Consider the following 20,085-nt stretch of genomic DNA (forward strand, 5'->3'; position numbering starts at 1 on the left):
TAAATGTAACATATCAAACTTCCTAATATCAGGCACTGTTTATAGATGGGTAAGTCCTGCAGTTATTACTTAAAAGTATGTAAGATAAAAATTTGAGTAACTGGTAAATTACTAGTCTAATTCTTTTTAGCAGGTTACACCTGTAAATACTGTAAAATTCAGGATAAAATAAAATTTGTCAGAAAAACATCCCACTAATTATATTTTGGCAATGATTCTATTCCTCAACATGTATCTGAATTGTTTTCAAACCTGAGATTTCAAACAACCAATGTTTTATTTTTTTTCAAGTACAGTACAGCAGACAAGCCATAGCAATTTGGCAATTAAAAAAAAAGAAAAAACCAAAAAGGCTCCTTCACAACTGGATCAACATCCTTAAACTTTCAAAGACTGTCTTAGACTTGTCAGGCTAGAGTCACTGACAAGGTAGTTAAAACACAGTATTAAACCTCCCCAGCTCACATTCTAGTTCTTACTACCCCATCCTTTCCATCTTCTCACTCACAAGAAAATTCCAGGCAGTAAACAAATACATAGCAACAGGAGTCCCCACTGCAGTGCTAGAGGATAACACTGGTCCTTTGAGAGACAAAGGCTGAGTATCATCTAAGCTTCCCTAAACCATTTTCACTTTTCTATAAATAAAGCTGCTTATCACTGTACTTAAGCTTCAGGAACTTTAATTAGACCAAGAATTCCTCTAATGATTAGATAAAGGCTGTTGCAGTGGACTGCTAACAGTCTTAAAAGCAATAGGATCTTTCCTCCCTTTTCCTCCTTACAAGAATCTTAATTTGGAAAGTAACCACTGTTGAATAAAAAAAGCCTCCTTTCAAAAGCATATTTTAACCTTCTGCTTCTGAAGTGGAAATGATTATAAACCTCAGCTCATCCTGCAATTAACAATTCCAACTTTGCCCCATGCTTAAGGCTGAGAAATCAGATAAGCACTAAACCCCAAAACAAAGCGTACACCAGGTAACAGTTTGAAATGCTGGACTCTTCAGATGCTTTAGGAGAGAGAAGCAAACTTCTGAAGTATCCTGATCTCCTCTTTGCAGGACAAAGATTTACATCTGTATAATCCAGGTTAAATCAGAGCATTCACTGACAAGAGTTAATTATTTAGAACTTCTTCTAGAATGTTTATTAATGATCCCATGTTTGTTTGACCTTGAAATGTTGCTGGTTTATTGCACTTGCCTGCAGCCGTAGCTGTTTCCAAGGAGGCTGCTTAGCAGCGGTGAGATCTGCCAGGAGGACAGGGTGTCACATTCTTACTCATTGTGTTTATTCAACAGCACAATCCAACTTTCCAGAGACATGAAACTACTGCGATTTGACAGTGGCTATTTACTGCTTTGTGAACTTGGCCAGGTGGCCAAAGTCACTTTTAAAGTGTGTAATCAATCTAGAGATCTATTTTTAAACCTGTGCCACAATCAGCACTTAAAAACCACACAGTTTTACACTAGTCGGGTCAAATTAATTTTATTATGCTTCATGATGAATTGCCACCAGTGCAACATCCTATTCACTGTACATTTCAAAAATTCACATACTAAAAATTTCAGTTTGATAAATGGAAAACTGAATGATTGAGAAGTTCTTATGAATTCCATACGTACAAGTGGCTAGCTGATATTGTCTATGCACATAGAGTGTTGAGATACAAAAGCCTCATGCTAGTTTGTTAATTTCTAAGGCTATCTGGACAGTCAATTAACCAGAATATATAAGAGGCCTTCATTACAATGTTTAGCAACAATGCACCAGTATCATGAATTGCTGTCTTCTGCTTGGAGTGCAAGTGGCAGAGTGCTGAAGCATGCAGCTATGACTAACTTAACTGCCATCACAGTCTGGATGCCTGAAATTTATCATGAACAAACACTACTTGAAAGTAAGTATTAACCTGGACACCACAGGTGTGAGTGTACTTTTTGTATGAAGAAATAGAAAACCCAAAAACTTTCTTTGGCCAGTATCTACAAATAAAAGTTTTATTCAATAATGCAACTTCAGAGCTCCCAAAATCCAGAACAGAAATTTGATTAATGAACTGTGATGCTTAATTATTAACTATATTACAGAAATTCCAATTCTGGGAACGTAACAGCTAAACATATCTAGTAAGTAGCATGTTAGGAAAACCTCTAGGCCTCATCTGCTTAATTTTAAAATGCCCTATATGCAATAAAAGTAAGAGTGCAGTGCCGAAGTTATATGAAAGCCATACAAATATTTTCCTTATACACAAGTTGCTAACTCCACTGCCATTAGCTACACCAGGCTGCACTTGCACTTGATCCAAAGCTCAAGCCATTACAGCAGCAAAGCTAGCAGAAGTGTTTCCAGCAGCAGAGGCCAATGAGAAAGTTACTGCAAGAAAGTGAGACCACTTGGCAATTTTTTTTCCTCAAGTTATGTGCTTAAATTACTCTTGGAAGGAAGCTAGCATCCTCTGAATAATTTAACTACAACCTTACCTCTCCCACTACTTTTCAGCAACTTTCTTTTCTCCTCCTACGACTAAATTAATTTGCTAAAGACTAGGTTATAACTGGGTTAGAAATCCAAGCCGTATCATGCAGGTCCAGCCTGTCAAGATCAGGTCAACACTGGGTTTCAGTCAATACTTTTCTGATAACTTAAATTTCATTTGTTACCCTGACTACAGTCAAAGACCCAGGACACTATGTATTAAGTACACTCCAAATGTAACTGACTTAACTAAACATTCTGCGTCAGATAATGTGGTTTTTAAAAAGATTTTCTACCTGAAAATTACAGTAAGTACAGTAATTAATGCTGCAGATATTAAATACCCACTTAGCATAGATTAGTATTTCATAATAGGCAGATGTGCCAATATTTACTGCACTACAAAGTACAATGTATATAAATGTGCAAGCTGTGAAATGAAAATCCCACTTTCTGTCCACTTATTCAAATACTGTTCTTGTGAATCAAGTTCTTGATCTTCATCACAACCCTTGGTCTTAAAGCCAACATATGAAGACAAAATACTGCCATAAAATTCAGTACTTATCCATAGTGTTTAATTCTGAGTTAATGACTTTCCAACCTACAGGATGTAGGACTGGTGTTTCAGCATCTGCTGTGTACCATAAAGCAAAGACTGCAAAGTAATACCACTTGTATTTATTAGTACACCAATGTCCTACAAATTTAAAAAAGTAATTAAATGCTATTGAAGCAAGCCTTAAATGCAGCCCTTCAGCCTAAAAACCACAAAAAATTGATTTTAAAAATAGATCAAGCTGTAGCGACTGCCAGCCTCCAGTACAGCCCCTAGTAATTTAGATATCTTCACTCTGAAAGAAAGAGCAGGGAAGAAAAAAAAAAATCCCAACCAACAAAATCCAACCCCCCAAAATCCCCCAGAAACCCTCCCCAAAACCCCAAACCAAAACAAACCAACCAAAGTTGAACTTGTTTGAATCAAAGTTGCCTTTACCACTATGACAATACAGAGCCACCCTGTTTAAGTTCAGATAGAGGTCCCCCGTTGAAGAATTTAATTACTACTGCTGTTCAATAGCAGTCAGTACTATAGTTAGGGCAAGGTAATTTTCACAACTAGCTGTGCATTTCTGCAGTGGTTTTCTGTTATGTAAAGCATACTGCTAAGATTTGAACTGCAATGTTTTGATGTATTTGAAACCATGCAATAGTATAAACCAGCCTCAACATTCATATAACATTTCATTTGAAATCAAGGGGCTAAATAAACTAAGAGCTGTATCACTTAAAGAACATAGTGCTATACTAGGCTTTAATAAGAAAATTTAGATACAGAAAAAGTAGGGTATGAAAATAGTGTTTTCCTTCTTGCATTATAACTAAATTACATTAAGGTTTTTGTCAGTCTCACATATTATATTTAAACTCCCTTATTGATGGAATGGAAAGTATTCACATGTACATGATCATCCAGGTGTAAACTTGCACACATTAACAGGGAGTAGCTTTGTAGAGGATTATGACAAACCTTTACAGATTAAATGAGGTATTGCACAGATTAATAAAAAAGCAAAAGGCAACAAAAATATACAGCAAATTGGTAGAACATTTACATGATAATTTTACAGAATCCATAGACAGAAAGCAGTGTTTAGTATATCATTCACCTTAAAAAATATATATATAATAATATACGATCAATCATCCCATTCGTCATCATCCTCAAAGTCTTCTTCATCATCTTCATCCTCATCTTCATCTGTAAGATAGGAAAAGCAAGTTATTGCAAACACAGAATTAACATGATAAAAGTATTACTAATTTCTATCACAATTTTCTGAAAAGAGAACAATCAGTTCAAGGTCGCCATGACAATACATTTAGTAATATTCTATTTTAAGACTGCTAGACATGACATCCAGTTCAGATAGTTACTAGCTGGAAGTTAAATCTAATTTGTTTCTTTACTCATTCTTTTCTTCACAGAGGAAAAATGTGTTTTGTTCTAAAGAATAAGAATCAGAAGTTCTCATTTAACAGTTACTATTTATTACTGCTTCTTAAAGAATGTGCAAGTTGCCAGCTTGTTCCAGACTGGGTGTTAAACTTCAGGAACATATTAATTTCTGGAATATAAGAACTGCTTCCCCAGGTTTGTTACATGACGGAATTTGTTTACTATACAAGCAGATAAAAAACCAGCCCTCCAAAAAAGATCTGGTGAGCTAAAGTCCATTGTGGATACAGGAATATTCAAAGCTGTGTAATGAACATCAACTTCAAACTCAATGCTTGTTGACTTTATTCAGCCTTCCACTTTTTTTATATACATCATACTTTAAAAATGTACCCTGATAAAATTAAACTACTTATTTGTTGGACAAGAGCATTTCCTTCCCATAGGAAAAAACTATAAGGGAGCATTTAGCTCCCTTTAGGTATTTAATTTATATTAAGTACTAAAATTGGCTATTATCACATAGGGCAGCATATCAACAAACCATACTGCACTTGGTCAGATGCTCTGTAGACTGCATATCCAGCTATCAAGGCAAGCTCTAGAAATGTATCAAAGCCTAAGCAGAACAGATGTACCCAAACAGCTGCACTGCGGCTACTGAACTACATTTATTACAAGCTGGCATTTGAGAAATGCAAATCCTCTTGCAGCCCTAATTTTTCCCAGCACTTAAGCACGGAAAGTTGATTCAGTCCTGGTAGAAGCCTAGTCAAGTAACACTGTTCCTTATCCAGGAGGTGGCAGCCAAAGCCCACAGGAACTGACAGTGCAGGAGCTGAATAATGGTGAGAGATTCAGTGTCAACAAACAGAAAGCATCGAAAACTTTCTTCCAAAATATTGTGACCACTTATTTAATCAGACAGTAGTAAACAAAAATAAGTCAGTTGCAACAACAACAACAAAGTTTTTCTAAGGATATGAAGCTTGCTTAGTAACTTAGTCAAGGATTCCTGTGAGTTGCTAGACCCCAGTAATTTCAAGCAGCGTGAAGGAACCATTCGCCCCATCACCAGGGCACCGCCGAGAGCAGTCTACCCTGCACTATTTGCTGGAATCCATGTTTTTCTCCAGCAGCATTTTACAATAAACAGAAGTGTTAACTCTTGAAAACCTGACACTGTGAGGTCAGAAAAATTTCATCAGACGCACCTGAAGAATGAATGGCTTTGCTCCTTTTCTGCATAACTTCCATTAAAGCACCCACAATCCCTGAGGTGGGTGCAGGTGTAGGTGGTGCACTCTCCTGACCATCAGATACCTTGGAAAAAGGGTTACAATAGAAAGATGCAATTAGCAAAACAGAACCTCTGTATTTTGAGACAAACTTCCTTGTACAATTAATGAGTTTATTTTCCACCAGAAGAAAGTATGGAACAGCTTGTTCCTGTAGCTCAAACTGCAAAATCTTTACTAAAAAAAGTCAACTTTTCAACCATGTAACAGAACTGTAGTTAGTCATACACAAGTTTAAATATTTAAGCTCTGATGAAGTGAGCACTCATCTAAAAGAAAGCTTCTTAATATGATTGTACAAGCATGACTTGTGTGGCTGCATAACCATTATTTATTATCTTTTGAATATACCACAAAATATTTTTCATTGTTTGGGTTTGTAAACTGAGTCTGCTTTGGGTTGATAATCCCTTCTGAAGTAATTAACTTTGATAATGCCTACCTCTAATGGCAAATAAATATGAACACACCCTTACACTTCTTACAGCAGAAGCCTCAAGTGCAGAGGACTGGCAAAAAATAAGCATCAACAGGCAAAATAGTTTTTAAGAAATTATTTTTAAGATAATCATTGGCATCAGTAAGAAACAGTAATAGCCTGTTCTGCAGCAGGGAAAGCTACAGCAACTCTTGTGGGCAGCACTTGTCAAAACACAGGCAGCTATAGTAAAAAAGGCACCCCCGACTGGGAAGAAATGATGATGTTTGGTTCTAGATTAGAAGGTTGAAGGATAGCTTTATTAAAACTATATTATATTACATTAATATATTATTTAAAGAGATTATTTTATTCTATATACATATTTCTTGTTTACTTATTAACTAACAACTCATGACTTCTCTGCTGAGAGTCTGAGACACAGCTGGATTCAATTGGTTATTGAATGTAAATAATTTTTACTAGAATCTAATGAAGTAATTACTTCAGGTAAACAATCTCTATACTAAATTCTACATGGAGAAAACAAAGGAGTAGCTAAAGATTGTTTTCTCTTCTTCTCTCTGTGCTTCTCCTGAGAGGCAGAATTATGTCTCTCTGTCCAGAGAATGTGAATGTCACAGGCAGCCACCTTCTTACAAGCCTCAACATTTGCGGGACACAGGTTCATTTTAAGATGAAAATAAACTAATAAAATCTAGTGTTTGTCTTCCACTACCATTACTCCTAAACTCACCCCCTGCAGTTTAGATTATTTAACTTAATAGTCAGGAAACCAGCGATCTTTAATAATCCTTGCAAAAGTTCTGTACAGCCATGATACTATGGCATCTTCATAGTAGGATTTACAGATTTTACTCAAAAGTGAGAAATGAATTTGAAAAGGTAATTTCATGCACCAAAACTCATCTGTAGCAAATGTGTGTTCTTCGCGTTTTCTTAGTACTACTGTTTAGTCATCGCTTCAGAAACTCTAAAACTTACAGTCCAGCCCCCAAAGCAGAGCCACATTTTACTGTTCATACTGCATTTGCAAGTCCAAAGGGGACCTGGATGAGAAGCAGCTTTTACTCACAGATTTCAACTGTATACCCTGTCGTATCTGGTCTAGCAGTGCATCTCTTCCTGAGCAGGACACTGGTCGACTGTTCTGTTCTACCTTCTTTAACTGAGCTCCTTCTCTGATTTGATCCAAGAGAGCTGCTTTGTTTCCCGCAGGAACCGGAAGCTGGTGATCAACCTCTGAAGGAAGGCCTGGCGGCGGAGGAGGACCAGGAGGGGGTGGAGGAGGTGGAGGGGGCGGAGGAACAGATGACCCACTTGCTGGTGGCGGTGGGGGCGGAGGAGGGCCGGATGGTGCAGATGAGGAATGCACTGGTGGTGGTGGAGGATACATCCGGTTGGGAGGAGGTGGGGGCACTGTTGCACCAGGTCTAGATGGAGGTGGGGGTGGAGGTGCTGCTGTGGGAGCCCTTGAAGGAGGTGGAGGTGGTGCCCCTCGGCCCCTAGCAGGGGGAGGAGGAGGGCCCGAGCTATGGGGAGGAGGAGGTGGAGGGGGAGGGGGTCCTCCTCTGCACGGTGGTGGTGGAGGTGGAGCTGAAATGAAACAAAACAACTTCGAATTACCTGCTACTCAATACCTGTAAGTCCTTCAGAGACCAGCAGAAAAAGAACACAGGCTGTGCCTTGCCTTTTGCAAGGATCTCTGTGCCTGTGCAAATTTTACCAGTTCTGGATTAAAATGGATACAGCTGAATATAAGCCATGTCTATAGGGCAAACCAAGCTAAACATAGCCTATGTCAGTTTTGTATTTTGTAAGAGTCAACCACCACAGGAAGCAGGTACAAGACTTAGAATGACTGATTAAAGTTCAGAAGAATTCTGTAAACTTTTGTTGAGCTAGGACAGAACAAAAGAGAAAAACTCTTCAGAAAATACACTTGAAGTGAAATACAGAATTTCCACTTTCTAATCTATCCATTATTTTATTAAGTAATTACAGAAGCAAGCATTTTTTAAAGCAATATCTTCTAGTAACACCCCCCCCCCCCACTAATGCATTATAATGCAGCATAAACAGATTCTTAGTCTCTTTTACTGAAAATTACTTCTAACAGTATCTTTATGGCAGGGTCTGTCAAAAGGAACCAACTTTAGGACTACACACTGGATCATTTCTCTGTGAAGTGGCCTTGAAATGTACTTATTCTGCTAATGACATTTTAAGTAGCACTGTTTCATCTCCTCTTCCATTAAGCATCTAATGGCTCACGGTACTTTAGGTTGTGTGGTTGCTATACATAACTACTTAATAATCCCGTTGCCATCATATAACTAGGAAAATTCATGTTTGATTTCACATGCCTTTAAAACAAAAAGGGTATTACACTCAAGAAGATACTTCTTTACCTCTTCTATTATCCCCTTCATGTTACTGGCAAAGAAAGCAGACTGACTGCACTGGCATAGAGAAGGGAACATCCATAAAAACGGGATTTTGGGGAAGCAGGAGTCACTAGTACCTCAATGCCTCCTTCCCTGCTTCTCTTTATAAAAAGATACAATTCTTAAAAGCATGTATTATGTTCTTAAGTTCCACGAGCTGCTGTTTTTTTCCTACCCCTTCAAAAGAACAACACAGAGAGAACTGCATCTGAAATACCATGTATTTTCGAAGAGACACACTGCTAACATTCTGGATTTTAAAAACTGCCATTTTTGGCTGATATGACTGTAGTTCCGCTTAGGGCCACTGGAGGGCGGTAATACCAAGCGTAACAACCCGCCAAGCACTACAGACGGGTTTTTGCAGTCCTGAGGAGATAATCGGCACACTCATGGCCCCAGAGTCTGTAGTCACCCTAGATTTCTAACACGAGAATTAGGTATTCCTGTGGGGAAATGGTTTATTCGCATTATAACTAGAGAGATATGCCACATTCAATCTGTGGGAACAGCATGCTGCCTGTCTGCACTCAGCTGTAGTGAATTGAGGGAGGAACAGCAAGGTGAGAGCATTATTAAGTGATCCTCCCCCCCCTCAAACAGATGGTACAAGCAAAGCAACAAAATAATCTTAGGTTTTTTTATAAATGTACATTAATCTGTACACTGATATTAACAATAAAATTTGTGTAATCATCTATAGATGGTACTGTCACCAAAAAAATAACCACCTGTACCAAAACTAGGGAAAGAGCAGGGAAAACAGAAAAATAATTTCTATCTCAGCAGAATGGCTTTTCTGCAACTCTCTAGTCAGCATGCTAGCAGGGTGAATATGTAAGCACAGAAATTCTTGCAATAAACACAGAAAAATGTTTTTCATTTGAGAAAGAACACTTCAAACAGCAGTCAAGCCCATACATCAAATAACGCAATTGTGGATAAACGCAATGAAATACTGAAATATTTTATCTACCTCTACAAAAAGGCACAGAAGGTAGATTATCATCATGCATATTAGAGATGAGGCAGTTTTTCTTTTAATTGCATACATGCAAATGGCCATAATGTGAAGTTAACACATACAAAATAGAAAAACAGGCATTTAAAAAATATTTTAAGCTAGTCATAAGACTCCAAGGCAAGTCTCCTCAAACTAGTTTTAAAGTTAGCAATATGGAATCAACAACCTTGTAAACATTTAAACAGAATTAAGATTCTGTAGAGAAGTTGACAGATTTCTTGCTGAGAAAAAAAATCATAATTGGGAATTCTGTTTGCAATTTAACTAAGAAGTTCAAACATAATTTTTAATATTGCATTCAAACAGGTGCAGACTAAGGTATCATCTAGGAAAGAAATCACACAATAGCATGAATACTTTGAAGCATATGCTTAGATGCCAGCTCAAGTACATACCACTCCATGGAGGGGGACCTAAGAAATAAATGTAACAAGTCACTGTATCCTGATTCTCTATCTCTTCAGTAACTGAACAACTCATTAACTGCTTTCAAACCACTATAATTTCACCTTAGATAATTCTTGAGAAGAGCTCTAAGTAAATTTTTGAAAGTTTGACACTGGCAGTGTTATTTTAAACTGACTTGCTATCTTCCACTAGATAATGCATCAGCTGAGGTCACATTTAAAGGTTTGGCAGGCAGCGCTTATTTGAGAATTTTTTCCCAGCAGAAGAATCTCAAAACTAGTATTTTTAATTTCAAATTAGAAAAAAACTAACTTCAAAAAATATAAAAATTGCAGGTCCATAGCTGTTGCAAGGCTCTCTACAAAGTGTTACCAGTGTAAACAGGCAGCATACACACCTGCTAGCCATCTACTACCACTACAGCATTATGTCTTCCAACATTTTCATTTACTTATAAGACTAAGATTATAAATAAACATTTAACGTACACAGTCTGAAAAGACTGTATCAAACATACTGTGTAGCTTTTCATTCAGACTAAGTGCTACTGGAAATTATTTAATTGGCATAAATATCCTTATTCCTCAAGGACAAGGTACTATCATGGGTCATGGCTGAACATTTTTACATAGTGTATGGAAACATGATCCCGTGCAACTGCAGTGACACGAAGCCCAGAAAAGAGAATCAAGAATTGCTCACCATCAACAGTTTCTACTCTAATCCTTAAGGCAAAAAAACACCCTGTTAATTTTTACATGGAAATAAAAGGAATCCCACCTTGTCTGCGCAGTTCATTTTTAACAGCTTCCACACCTCCTGTTTTTTCAATGAAATCATATATGACCTTTGAAGTTTCTTTGTCTTTTAGTTGAGCCTCTGAAATTCCACACAGATCAAATAGATTTTTCAGTTCTGGGTCTAAGTTGTTCACCTGCAAGTCAGATACATTAGTTTTAAGTAGCTTGGAATGTGCAGATATTTTTAAGACATCATTTGTATTAGGGAAAAAAAAATACCCACAACCCATATCATTAAAAGGAACAGCAAGGTGATACATGTGTCTCTGAGTTGGAAAGTATGACTTTAGCAGAAGTAAGTACCCTGCATGAAAAGCTGAAGGTTTTGACTACTTCCCCCCCACAGTCTCCCTTGCATATTTCCCTTCTACTCCAACTGTTTATATCACATTATAAAATCCCAATTTACAACTATTTAATGGTACAGTTAACTTGTTCTTTAATGCAAAAAGTCTCTAAAGATTAAATCATAGTCTTCAGCAACTTATTAAATTACTTACATCAAAACCTGTGTTTGGATCCCAACCAACATGTCCAATGTGTCTAAAAAAGAAGAGAAGTCCATTTAATCAGCATAAAAAGGATCTTGTTAACTAAAATAGGAGAACACCAAAATAAATGGAGATACCAGCTTCTAAGCAATTCTTATTCCTCAGTACCCCACCTGAGAATGGAATAGTAAAACATCTTTACTTTCACTTTTTGTCTCATATCTAGAAGACCAATTTCTCTCCTTAGGTTACAACGTGGCAAAATATGAAGGCTTCATGCCACCCTGTGGTGCATACAGATAATGATGGAAGCACTGCACAGAGATCAAGGAAAAGTTTAGCCTTTACACAGTCACTGGACCTTGAGCTATTGCCAAAATTTTCAGTGCCAAGCAGCTGGAAAATCTCCTCCTCCCTGTCACCACTGTGTGTATCACCCCTTTTCCATTCATATCTTTCAAAGATAAGTCAGGACTGTTTTCAGCTGCCATCTTCCTAAGTTTCTAGCAGCCATCTCATGTGGCTAGTAAAGTATTATTTTATGTGATGCTATAACCAGTTAGAACACAGACAAGTTTTGTGCCCCTCCAAGCTACTTCACAATACTGCTATTGGATATGGAAAAGAGAACCAGGACTCCATGTTTTGTGATTCTTTTCACAAACAGTGACTTCTAGAAGCAAGATGCAGTTTTCAGGAAGTTCAACTCGGAGTTATAAAAAATACCAAGTGAGCAGTTTGTAGCCAATGCAGTCTAAGCTAAACTTGATAAATTACTAAGACTGTTTGGCTGCTGTTAAACAGTGCCTTGCACAAAGGACCTTGTAGTCTTGCTTGAGTCTCTTTTTATCAGCAGCACATGTTTTCTTCATTAAAATACTGAAGTACAATAATCAGTTTTGGTTTTGGTATAACTATGACTAGTTAACTACTTATTTTAAGAAGCAAGAAAAGTAAAAGGTTTGGTTTATAGTGAAATTATGCCATAAAAAAAAAGAAAACCAATGAAATCCCTGTTTTGCCTAATTATTTAAATGCCTTTAACTAACTACCAAAATATGGGATGATTTGTTTACAGAATTTCAGAATGCTAAAATACAGCTTGCTTCACATAAATTAGACATGCATTTCCTAACAGCTCAGAATTGATCACAATGTATTAACCTGGCATATGTAATCGATATTAGTTTACCACTAATATAATCTTAACCACATATTTGTGCACATCTGTGTGACTTGGGATGCTCTTTTAAGAGGTTGTGAGCATACAACTCAATTTAGTGCACTTAATTGACACTGAAGTTTTATATGACATAGTTTTAGCATTATTGTTTATTTTTCACCCTTCAGAGTAAGACAGATTACTTGTACACATTGACTATAACACACGTTTTTCAGATCTTTTCAATGCAAATACATACTTATCGGGTAACCCCAAGTCTTATGCTACTTAGAAGAATGTATACAATAATAAGTTACCATTCATTGAGTACACATTGTTTTTTTTTTTTTTTTTTTAAAAATACTGAAACTCCACATCTGTCTAACAGGAGACATTCAAAAATTTTATCTACTGATTGCAACTTTGACCTGGCATAAACAGTGACCCTGTTGATCTTCAAAAGTATCATAGGACAAGTGATACAAGTTATCCTACTGGCTTATTTGCCTAACAATACCAAATGCCAGTTTCCAGATGTTTGTAAAGAGTCAGCAGTTAAAGTAAGATGACATATAGCTGTTGCAGTCTACAGGATATGATACTGGAACATATCTTTTGTTTAAATGTCATTAAATATTTTATCACCTTACTCTCAGCTTCTCTAAGTCACAATGATAGACATAATAAACAAAGTCTCAGAGCAATTTTATATCTATGCTGGTGCACATCCCCTTCCACAAGTTCCAAACAGAGGCCTGACAAGATAATGCAAATTTTGTCCACATATGCTCAAGTCTTCATCAGTACAGTCACAACAGTGACCAGCTACTAAGCACTCTTCATTTTTGTTTTCCTCTTCCTTCTTTTCTGTATTTTTCCATTCAAGTGACACTAACAGACGCAGCACTTAAGTAATACTCAGATCAATAAGAACACCTCTTTTATGTTCCATCCACTATCTATTACACAGAACACTGTCCCAAAACACTGTGCAGTAATGTTACTGTAGCTAGTAATACCAACATTACTTTAATGGAATTATATTCTGGGAAAACACATCAGGGTAATGATGCAACATACCACTTCAAAAGAATAAGACATTCACTTGGCATGTAAACATCACACTGGTTTTCTCATGCTTCACAGAAACTGATCCTTCCTGTAACTAACTCACGCTCTAAGTTCCTGTTGCTTCAGCAAATAAAGTACATTTATTTTAAAAGGGAGAAGATTATTACAACAATTAATGTTCAGGAAAGCAACAGTTAATTGAGTAAAGTGACCAAAACCAAGTTTCATGGAAGTGAAGCTCAAAGTGGTACATCATAACTACTCCAAAAGATTAAAGATACGTAAGAAATGACAATAGGAAAAATTTCTGAAGGATGCATGCTGTACTTTCATCACAAGATACAGGTCTTTAGCCTACACAACAGAAAGTTTGTAAACAGAAAGCCAAAGATGAAATCATGGCAAGTAATTTCTGCAGTTATGACAAGTCAGGACCCAAACGTATATTTCACATGACAACACACAGCTAAGTATGTGCGGGTGTAGGAATCACAGTGTTAAAGAGTTGACCACTGAGCCTGAATATGAGTCTTCACTGAGCTGACAACTTCAATAAGGTACCTCTATGCAGCTTAAGTCCTTTTTAAGCTGATTTTCGATAGCAAGTTACTTTTTGTTTACAGCTGCAGGAAAATCCTCATCTGTGTATAAGCTAACCTTCTTTTAAACCCCAAGCATTCCAGCTAGCATTTGCTTAGTTCAGGTTACACAGATTCCAGAGTTGGCCATTTTCAAGTGTAACTGGCACCAAAAAAAAAAAAAAAAAAATCAGAAAAGCAAAATGTCAACATCCCTCCCTACCACCCCAAGCAACAAAACTCCCACCCATCCAAAACCAAACTCAAACTCAAGAACATACTTACTGGAAATTAGATGGAGTTCCAATATCTGCCTTTGTCAATCTTCTCTTTTTAGGTTTTCCTTTCTTCTTTTCTTTGGTATATGAAATATTGTTGACTTGTGGAGTATAAAATCTGTTAGTTGTAATTTCTGGGTTTTTGATATCAACAGTTGCCATTGGTAGATTTGGGCCTGTGAAAGTAAAGTACAGGATTTTTACTACTGTGTTTCACCAATGCCATATTCAAACCACAGACTCTGGGAGCTGTTTTTGACCTGTAGAATACTTGTACTCTAGCTGTAGCTCCACATGCATCCAGATGGGTTCTGGATGTCTAACTAAGATATTTGATTAAAAAAAAAAAAAGTTGCTAGAGCAGAGCAACAGGAATATTTTCTGAATTACAACTTATTTTTTGCAATATGCACAGAACACATGGAATGATGAGACACATTAGGATGCAACATAGCTACAATCCTAGATAAGATCAAAAACGTGACTTTCATAAACAGTTAGACCCAAAGAGCCAAGAGGCCGTTACCTGGGCAGCACACTAAACTGATCTTTCAGGAGATAGAACCATCATTTAATAAATGGGAATGCTTTCTGCCATCACACACACAACCTGAACATCGCAACGGCTTCTGGACACACTACTGTCTTCAAATATAGGACAATACCTGTGGAACTATTCAGGATTTCTTATGTCTTACTCTTTGACAGGTTTTCAAAACAGTGAAGTCCCAGGTAAGAAACAGCTTGCAGAGACAGTAAAAGAGCACTAGAAATAAGATTTGTAATTTTTGTGTTTCATTTACATTTTCAAACTTTGCTCTTAATTAGAAATCATTCTGAATTATTATTCTAGTTATTTAAAATGCATCTGAATTATACTCCTGCCAATTTAAACATTTTAAGTTACTTTTGTAATACTAGCAAACAAACATACCTAGCGTATGCTCCATGCAGGTTTTTTAGCTTTGACAGAAGATAATTCCTGACATAAGCAAGTGATAGCAGTACTTAAATACTGAGGCAATTTATGCATTTATCATATAGGTACATATGTATACATACATATATACACAGATGTATTTTTAAAGAAACCTACAAAAATGGTAAGTAATTTCAGTTTTGGAAGAATGAGATTAAGCAGGTAATTTAAAACCAGTTTGGCCAAAAAGAGTTTGAAAACATTTCCTGCTTCCTACTGTTAAGTTAGAACCCAGTAGTTAACAAATGAACTAAAGTAAGACACAGTCTTACTGGGCAGATGATAAAAAAAGTATAATTAGACTTTGATAAATTTGAACCTTGTTTTGACACTATTTTTTCATAACTGCTTTCAGAAAGAACCAACAAGCCTTATGTTCACAGTGCAATATAAAAATCAGAAAGGACAAATAGACAACACAACAGGTAACATAGCTGACACTTGCATTTAATCACCTCAGTGGGAGGCAACCAGTACTGGCCAGGACGAAAAAACAAAACCAGAAACATGACATTGGGCTAGACAAAACTCATCTAAAACATACGACAACTCCAACACTCCTGTAGGAGTCTTAAAGGACAAGATTAAAAACTGCATGGAAAAAATTCTAAAATGTTTTCTGCTAAGCAGAAATGCTCTTATCTAGAAGTGTTTTGATCTAGACAACTGTCCATTGAGAAGACCAAAACATAAACTGACCACTTAAGACTACACAAAACAATTTGCATTATTAAGAGTTTCACTTAAAATTAGCACTGAATTGACTAATCATCAAATATTATCAACTCTAAACTTAACAACAAGTTCAGTAAAATCTTCAGAATGAATTGAAAATTAGTCTTAACTTCCTTGGTACAAAACAAAAAACACTAGGAGTTAACCTTCACTTTAATCACCTATTACATTATTTGTTATATTCTGCCCATTTTCACCTATTATATTGGTATTTACAGTTTCAATAGCTGTACTGACATTCAAAAATGAAACAGGTACCTCTACAATGCTAGTAAGTTGGTGATATTCTTCTCTCAATTTCTAGCAGTCTTTGACATGCATTTTTCTGTATATAAAATCCTGAACTAACCAAACATGGGCAGTTGTATGTAAAGCAGCAGCGATTTGCAAATGGAAGCTTAATTCATCTGAGCTAAAATCAAGGACTGATAGCCTGATTCCTTGACAATAATATTCATACAAGAGTAAAATTAAAGATAAAAATTTTTCTTACCGTCTAGTTTAGACCTTAGATGTCCACGAGGGATAAAAGAACCTTGGAAAGAATTGTACTCTTCTAGAACTGCCATATTTATATCCAGTAAAATTTTTCCCATCATTAAACATGCACCTTCCCCAGCAGGTGTAGACAGCTCAATAAATGAAGATGAGAGTGGCATATAGAGCTCATCATTAGGAAGCACTTGACAGTACAGTGGCCTTAAGCATCCACTGTTATCAATCTCTGTGACATCTTCAGAAGTAGCTCCAGAAAAAGTTGTACAGAACATTTTTAAATGTTAATTCTAGTCTGTATTTTATTTAGATCCTCTCTAGGTACCTGTCCCAGACTACAGACAGCCCTACAAGAAATGCAAACTGTTCTAGTTAATAGCTGAAACAAAATTCCACCACATGGTTCCTCAAGATTCCCTCAAAACCTAATACTCTGACAAATCCTTATTTCGTCCAGTACTTCACTACGAGGTCAGTTCAACCACAGTAACTCCTCTTTATTTGCATAAAGAGAGCTAGCAATTACAAATGAGTAGAACACAAATCCCAGGAAATTACAGACTAATACATTTTACATAACTGTTAATGCCAATTTGAGTTTAATCCTTCAATTCTACCAAAAAAAACCCACCAAACCTTAAATCCCTATCATTGAAAATGTCATACACCAAGTGCTTTTTCCATGCAGCTTCAATGTATGCAGAAAATCCAGACTAACAAGCCCCAGTGAAACAAAATTCCTCTCAGTATTTCAACCATGGGTCATGTGAGTACAGAAATGTGACTGTTCTCATTTTTCAGTTTTAGAGCTAATAATGCATTAATACCCAGCACAAAAAAAGCAGGTGTTTCATCTTTTCTCCCCAACAGAATTTCTGAAAAGAAACTGCATATAAAAATAAAACCAAGCAGTTATTACAATAGGTGTGGGGTTTTTTTTCATCCAGTTACATGCTGATAGTATGTATCTGCTCTAGTCTTAATTCCAAATACTGAAATGTGAAGTCTGTGTAGGGTGTAACAACCTGAGTCTATAATCCATGCCTTGACCACATCTTATCTGTGACTACTGAGGACATGACCACACAACTTCTCACCAGCAGAGAAGCCAGGCATTACAGAATTTGATAAAATCAGGAAGAGAAAAGGTTTTGACAGATTTTGAAATAGTATGCGCATGTCCCAAGGAAACAGTTTATTAAAAAGCAGATGCTGAAACCTGTATATAACCTGAAGTGATTGTAACTCTGAAACACTGAGCATAAATGCTATGTCTTCCACAGAACACTCAGGATAAATTCAGCATAGGGATAATGACTGCAAGTTTAGTATGAGAGAATTTTTCTCAGAAAAATATTGTTACCAAGGTCTTACAGCACAAGTTATGTAGAGTATTTTAAGCAAAAAAATTGCTTAGTTTTCTTAAATCTTGCTCTATTCAAGGATAGCAAACTAGACCAATACATTGTTTGTGTTATAACAGAGACAAAGAGCTAAATATTTTTTGTGGAGGTGTTACTACATGATCACCACTGCTGCTGTAATTCCCATCTGCTCTGCATCAGGGATGTGCTGTGTAAGTAATAAGCAGAGTAGTTAAAACCTTTTGAAAGCTCAGAAAAGCTGGCAAGACCATCAAACATGGTATTACTGTGAGTGTTTCAAAACTTAACAGCCCAGTCAAAGTTTAATCTGTACTAAAAATGCCTGACTTAAACTGATGATTGCCTGAATTTCCTCAAAACGTAAAGTTTATGAAAAAAGAAAAAGCAATTTTTGAGAAGTATTCCATATGAGGGAGGTTTTATCTGGGTATATAAAAGGAATCATTAGTTCCCATAATTCAGTCTTAGTTATGAATTACCTATTTTGGTGACCTCCAGAGAAATGCTTGAATTTGACTTGGCTAGAACAAATTTTAAGGTTACCACCTCAAACCATAAGCAGATTTCAGAAGAGCAATTGACTCTACCCTTGCTCAAGCAGCAAACTCACAGATACATGCTATGACCTATATGATCTGGATCACCGACAGAAATACGACAGGAGAAATCCCTTTGTAATTTCAGTGTGAATTCAGAAATCAAAACCACCAAACTTGATATTCATTGATGTGGCTTTTTCATGATTTTAGAATGGAGGGTAAAAAAGTTCTGTATCAGACTGATACATAGTTTGATTCTTTCCATCCATTTAGTAAGATCTCCTGAGGAATCTGTATCTTCATGCTAGTGAGACATGTTCCTGAGGGGCAAGGAGATTCAAATAATTCTTCATTCAAAAGGACTTTAATATTGACAAACATATGACATAAACACAAAAGACTATGTTATATGGTTAGCCAGATATGCTGAAATTAAAATATTATATTAAATCCATCAATATTATGCCTGTCATTAAAACAAATGGACTAACTTTGTACTGTGATCCTATACATGCATATTCTGAAGATCAATCAGCAAGTGCATGCTACAAAGTTTTCTCAGTTTAAGCTGAAGGGCCCTTTCTCCTACTTGCATCAAAACATGCTTCTCCAGAAACATTCTTTACAAATGCCAGCTAAGCCACAAAGTTTTCAAGCCACAACAAATACCAAAGAACAGAGACAAAAAGAATACTGTAACCTCCAGTGTACTGCTTTTGTCACTACATGACTATCCTGAACAAATCTGAAACAAAGCTATACATAAAGAGCAAATGACAGCAGAAGGAAAAAATAAAATGCAGTGATTCATGCAAAAAGCTTACCATTTGGTGGGTCTCGTCTTTTTTCTGTTGAAAAAGAAAAAGAGCCATTTAATCATAGGTATCACAGGAAAAATTATTTCTAAATTTTAGTGTCCAATAAAGTTTTCAGTGACCTTGACCTCAAACTTGGAATCTATTAATATCCTTAAAGTCCACTTGTGCATTTGAAAAAAATTATTACAGAACAAAAAAACCCCAATCTTAGATAATAAGCACTGATTTCAAGTGTGCAAACTGAGCAGGAGCATAAGGCAATAGCTACTGACTTAGTTTCACGCATTTCAACTATAAATTAGAGTGAAATATTCAAAAAGTATGTGTTTTAAATACAACCTAAGTAAGATTTTTGAAGCATTATGCTTTCTGATGTCCACTGAAAGAAACTGTTCTTTCATTTTTATCTAAAATGTAACTAGCACTTTGTAAAAGTATATAAGTATAAAAGTATATGAGTATTGTTCCCTAAAATTTAAATAAGTTTTAAATAAGAACCTAAAATTTAAATAAGTTTTGCTTTATGCCTAAAAAATAGGACGCGCAAGGATATCACTTCACCCATGTTATCCAACAGGTAACGGAACAATATAGAAAGAACTAGAATGTCCTTGATACTGATACAATATTCTATTCACAGCACCAGTGTTTCACAGACTATGAAGAATCTAGCTTGATGATTTAAAATGTA

The 20,085-nt window shown here is 36.3% G+C and overlaps 1 protein-coding gene across 1 annotated transcript in view; it reads right to left on the minus strand.

Annotated features, from left to right (window-relative positions):
- Window positions 1–1,478: 1,478 nt before the first annotated feature.
- Window positions 1,479–20,085, minus strand: part of WASL (WASP like actin nucleation promoting factor) — a 50,556-nt gene continuing 31,949 nt past the window's right edge. The window contains exons 5-11 of the mRNA XM_053978141.1: window positions 19,401–19,424; window positions 14,451–14,619; window positions 11,364–11,406; window positions 10,844–10,997; window positions 7,260–7,780; window positions 5,662–5,770; window positions 1,479–4,249 (exon numbers count right to left, since the gene is read on the minus strand). Coding sequence (XP_053834116.1) covers window positions 4,188–4,249; window positions 5,662–5,770; window positions 7,260–7,780; window positions 10,844–10,997; window positions 11,364–11,406; window positions 14,451–14,619; window positions 19,401–19,424 — 1,082 coding nt within the window. The 3' untranslated portion in view covers window positions 1,479–4,187. The remainder of the gene's footprint in view (window positions 4,250–5,661; window positions 5,771–7,259; window positions 7,781–10,843; window positions 10,998–11,363; window positions 11,407–14,450; window positions 14,620–19,400; window positions 19,425–20,085) is intronic.

Source organism: Vidua macroura, chromosome 5 (genome assembly GCF_024509145.1).
Source record: "Vidua macroura isolate BioBank_ID:100142 chromosome 5, ASM2450914v1, whole genome shotgun sequence".
In the NCBI taxonomy this organism is placed as follows: domain Eukaryota; kingdom Metazoa; phylum Chordata; class Aves; order Passeriformes; family Viduidae; genus Vidua; species Vidua macroura.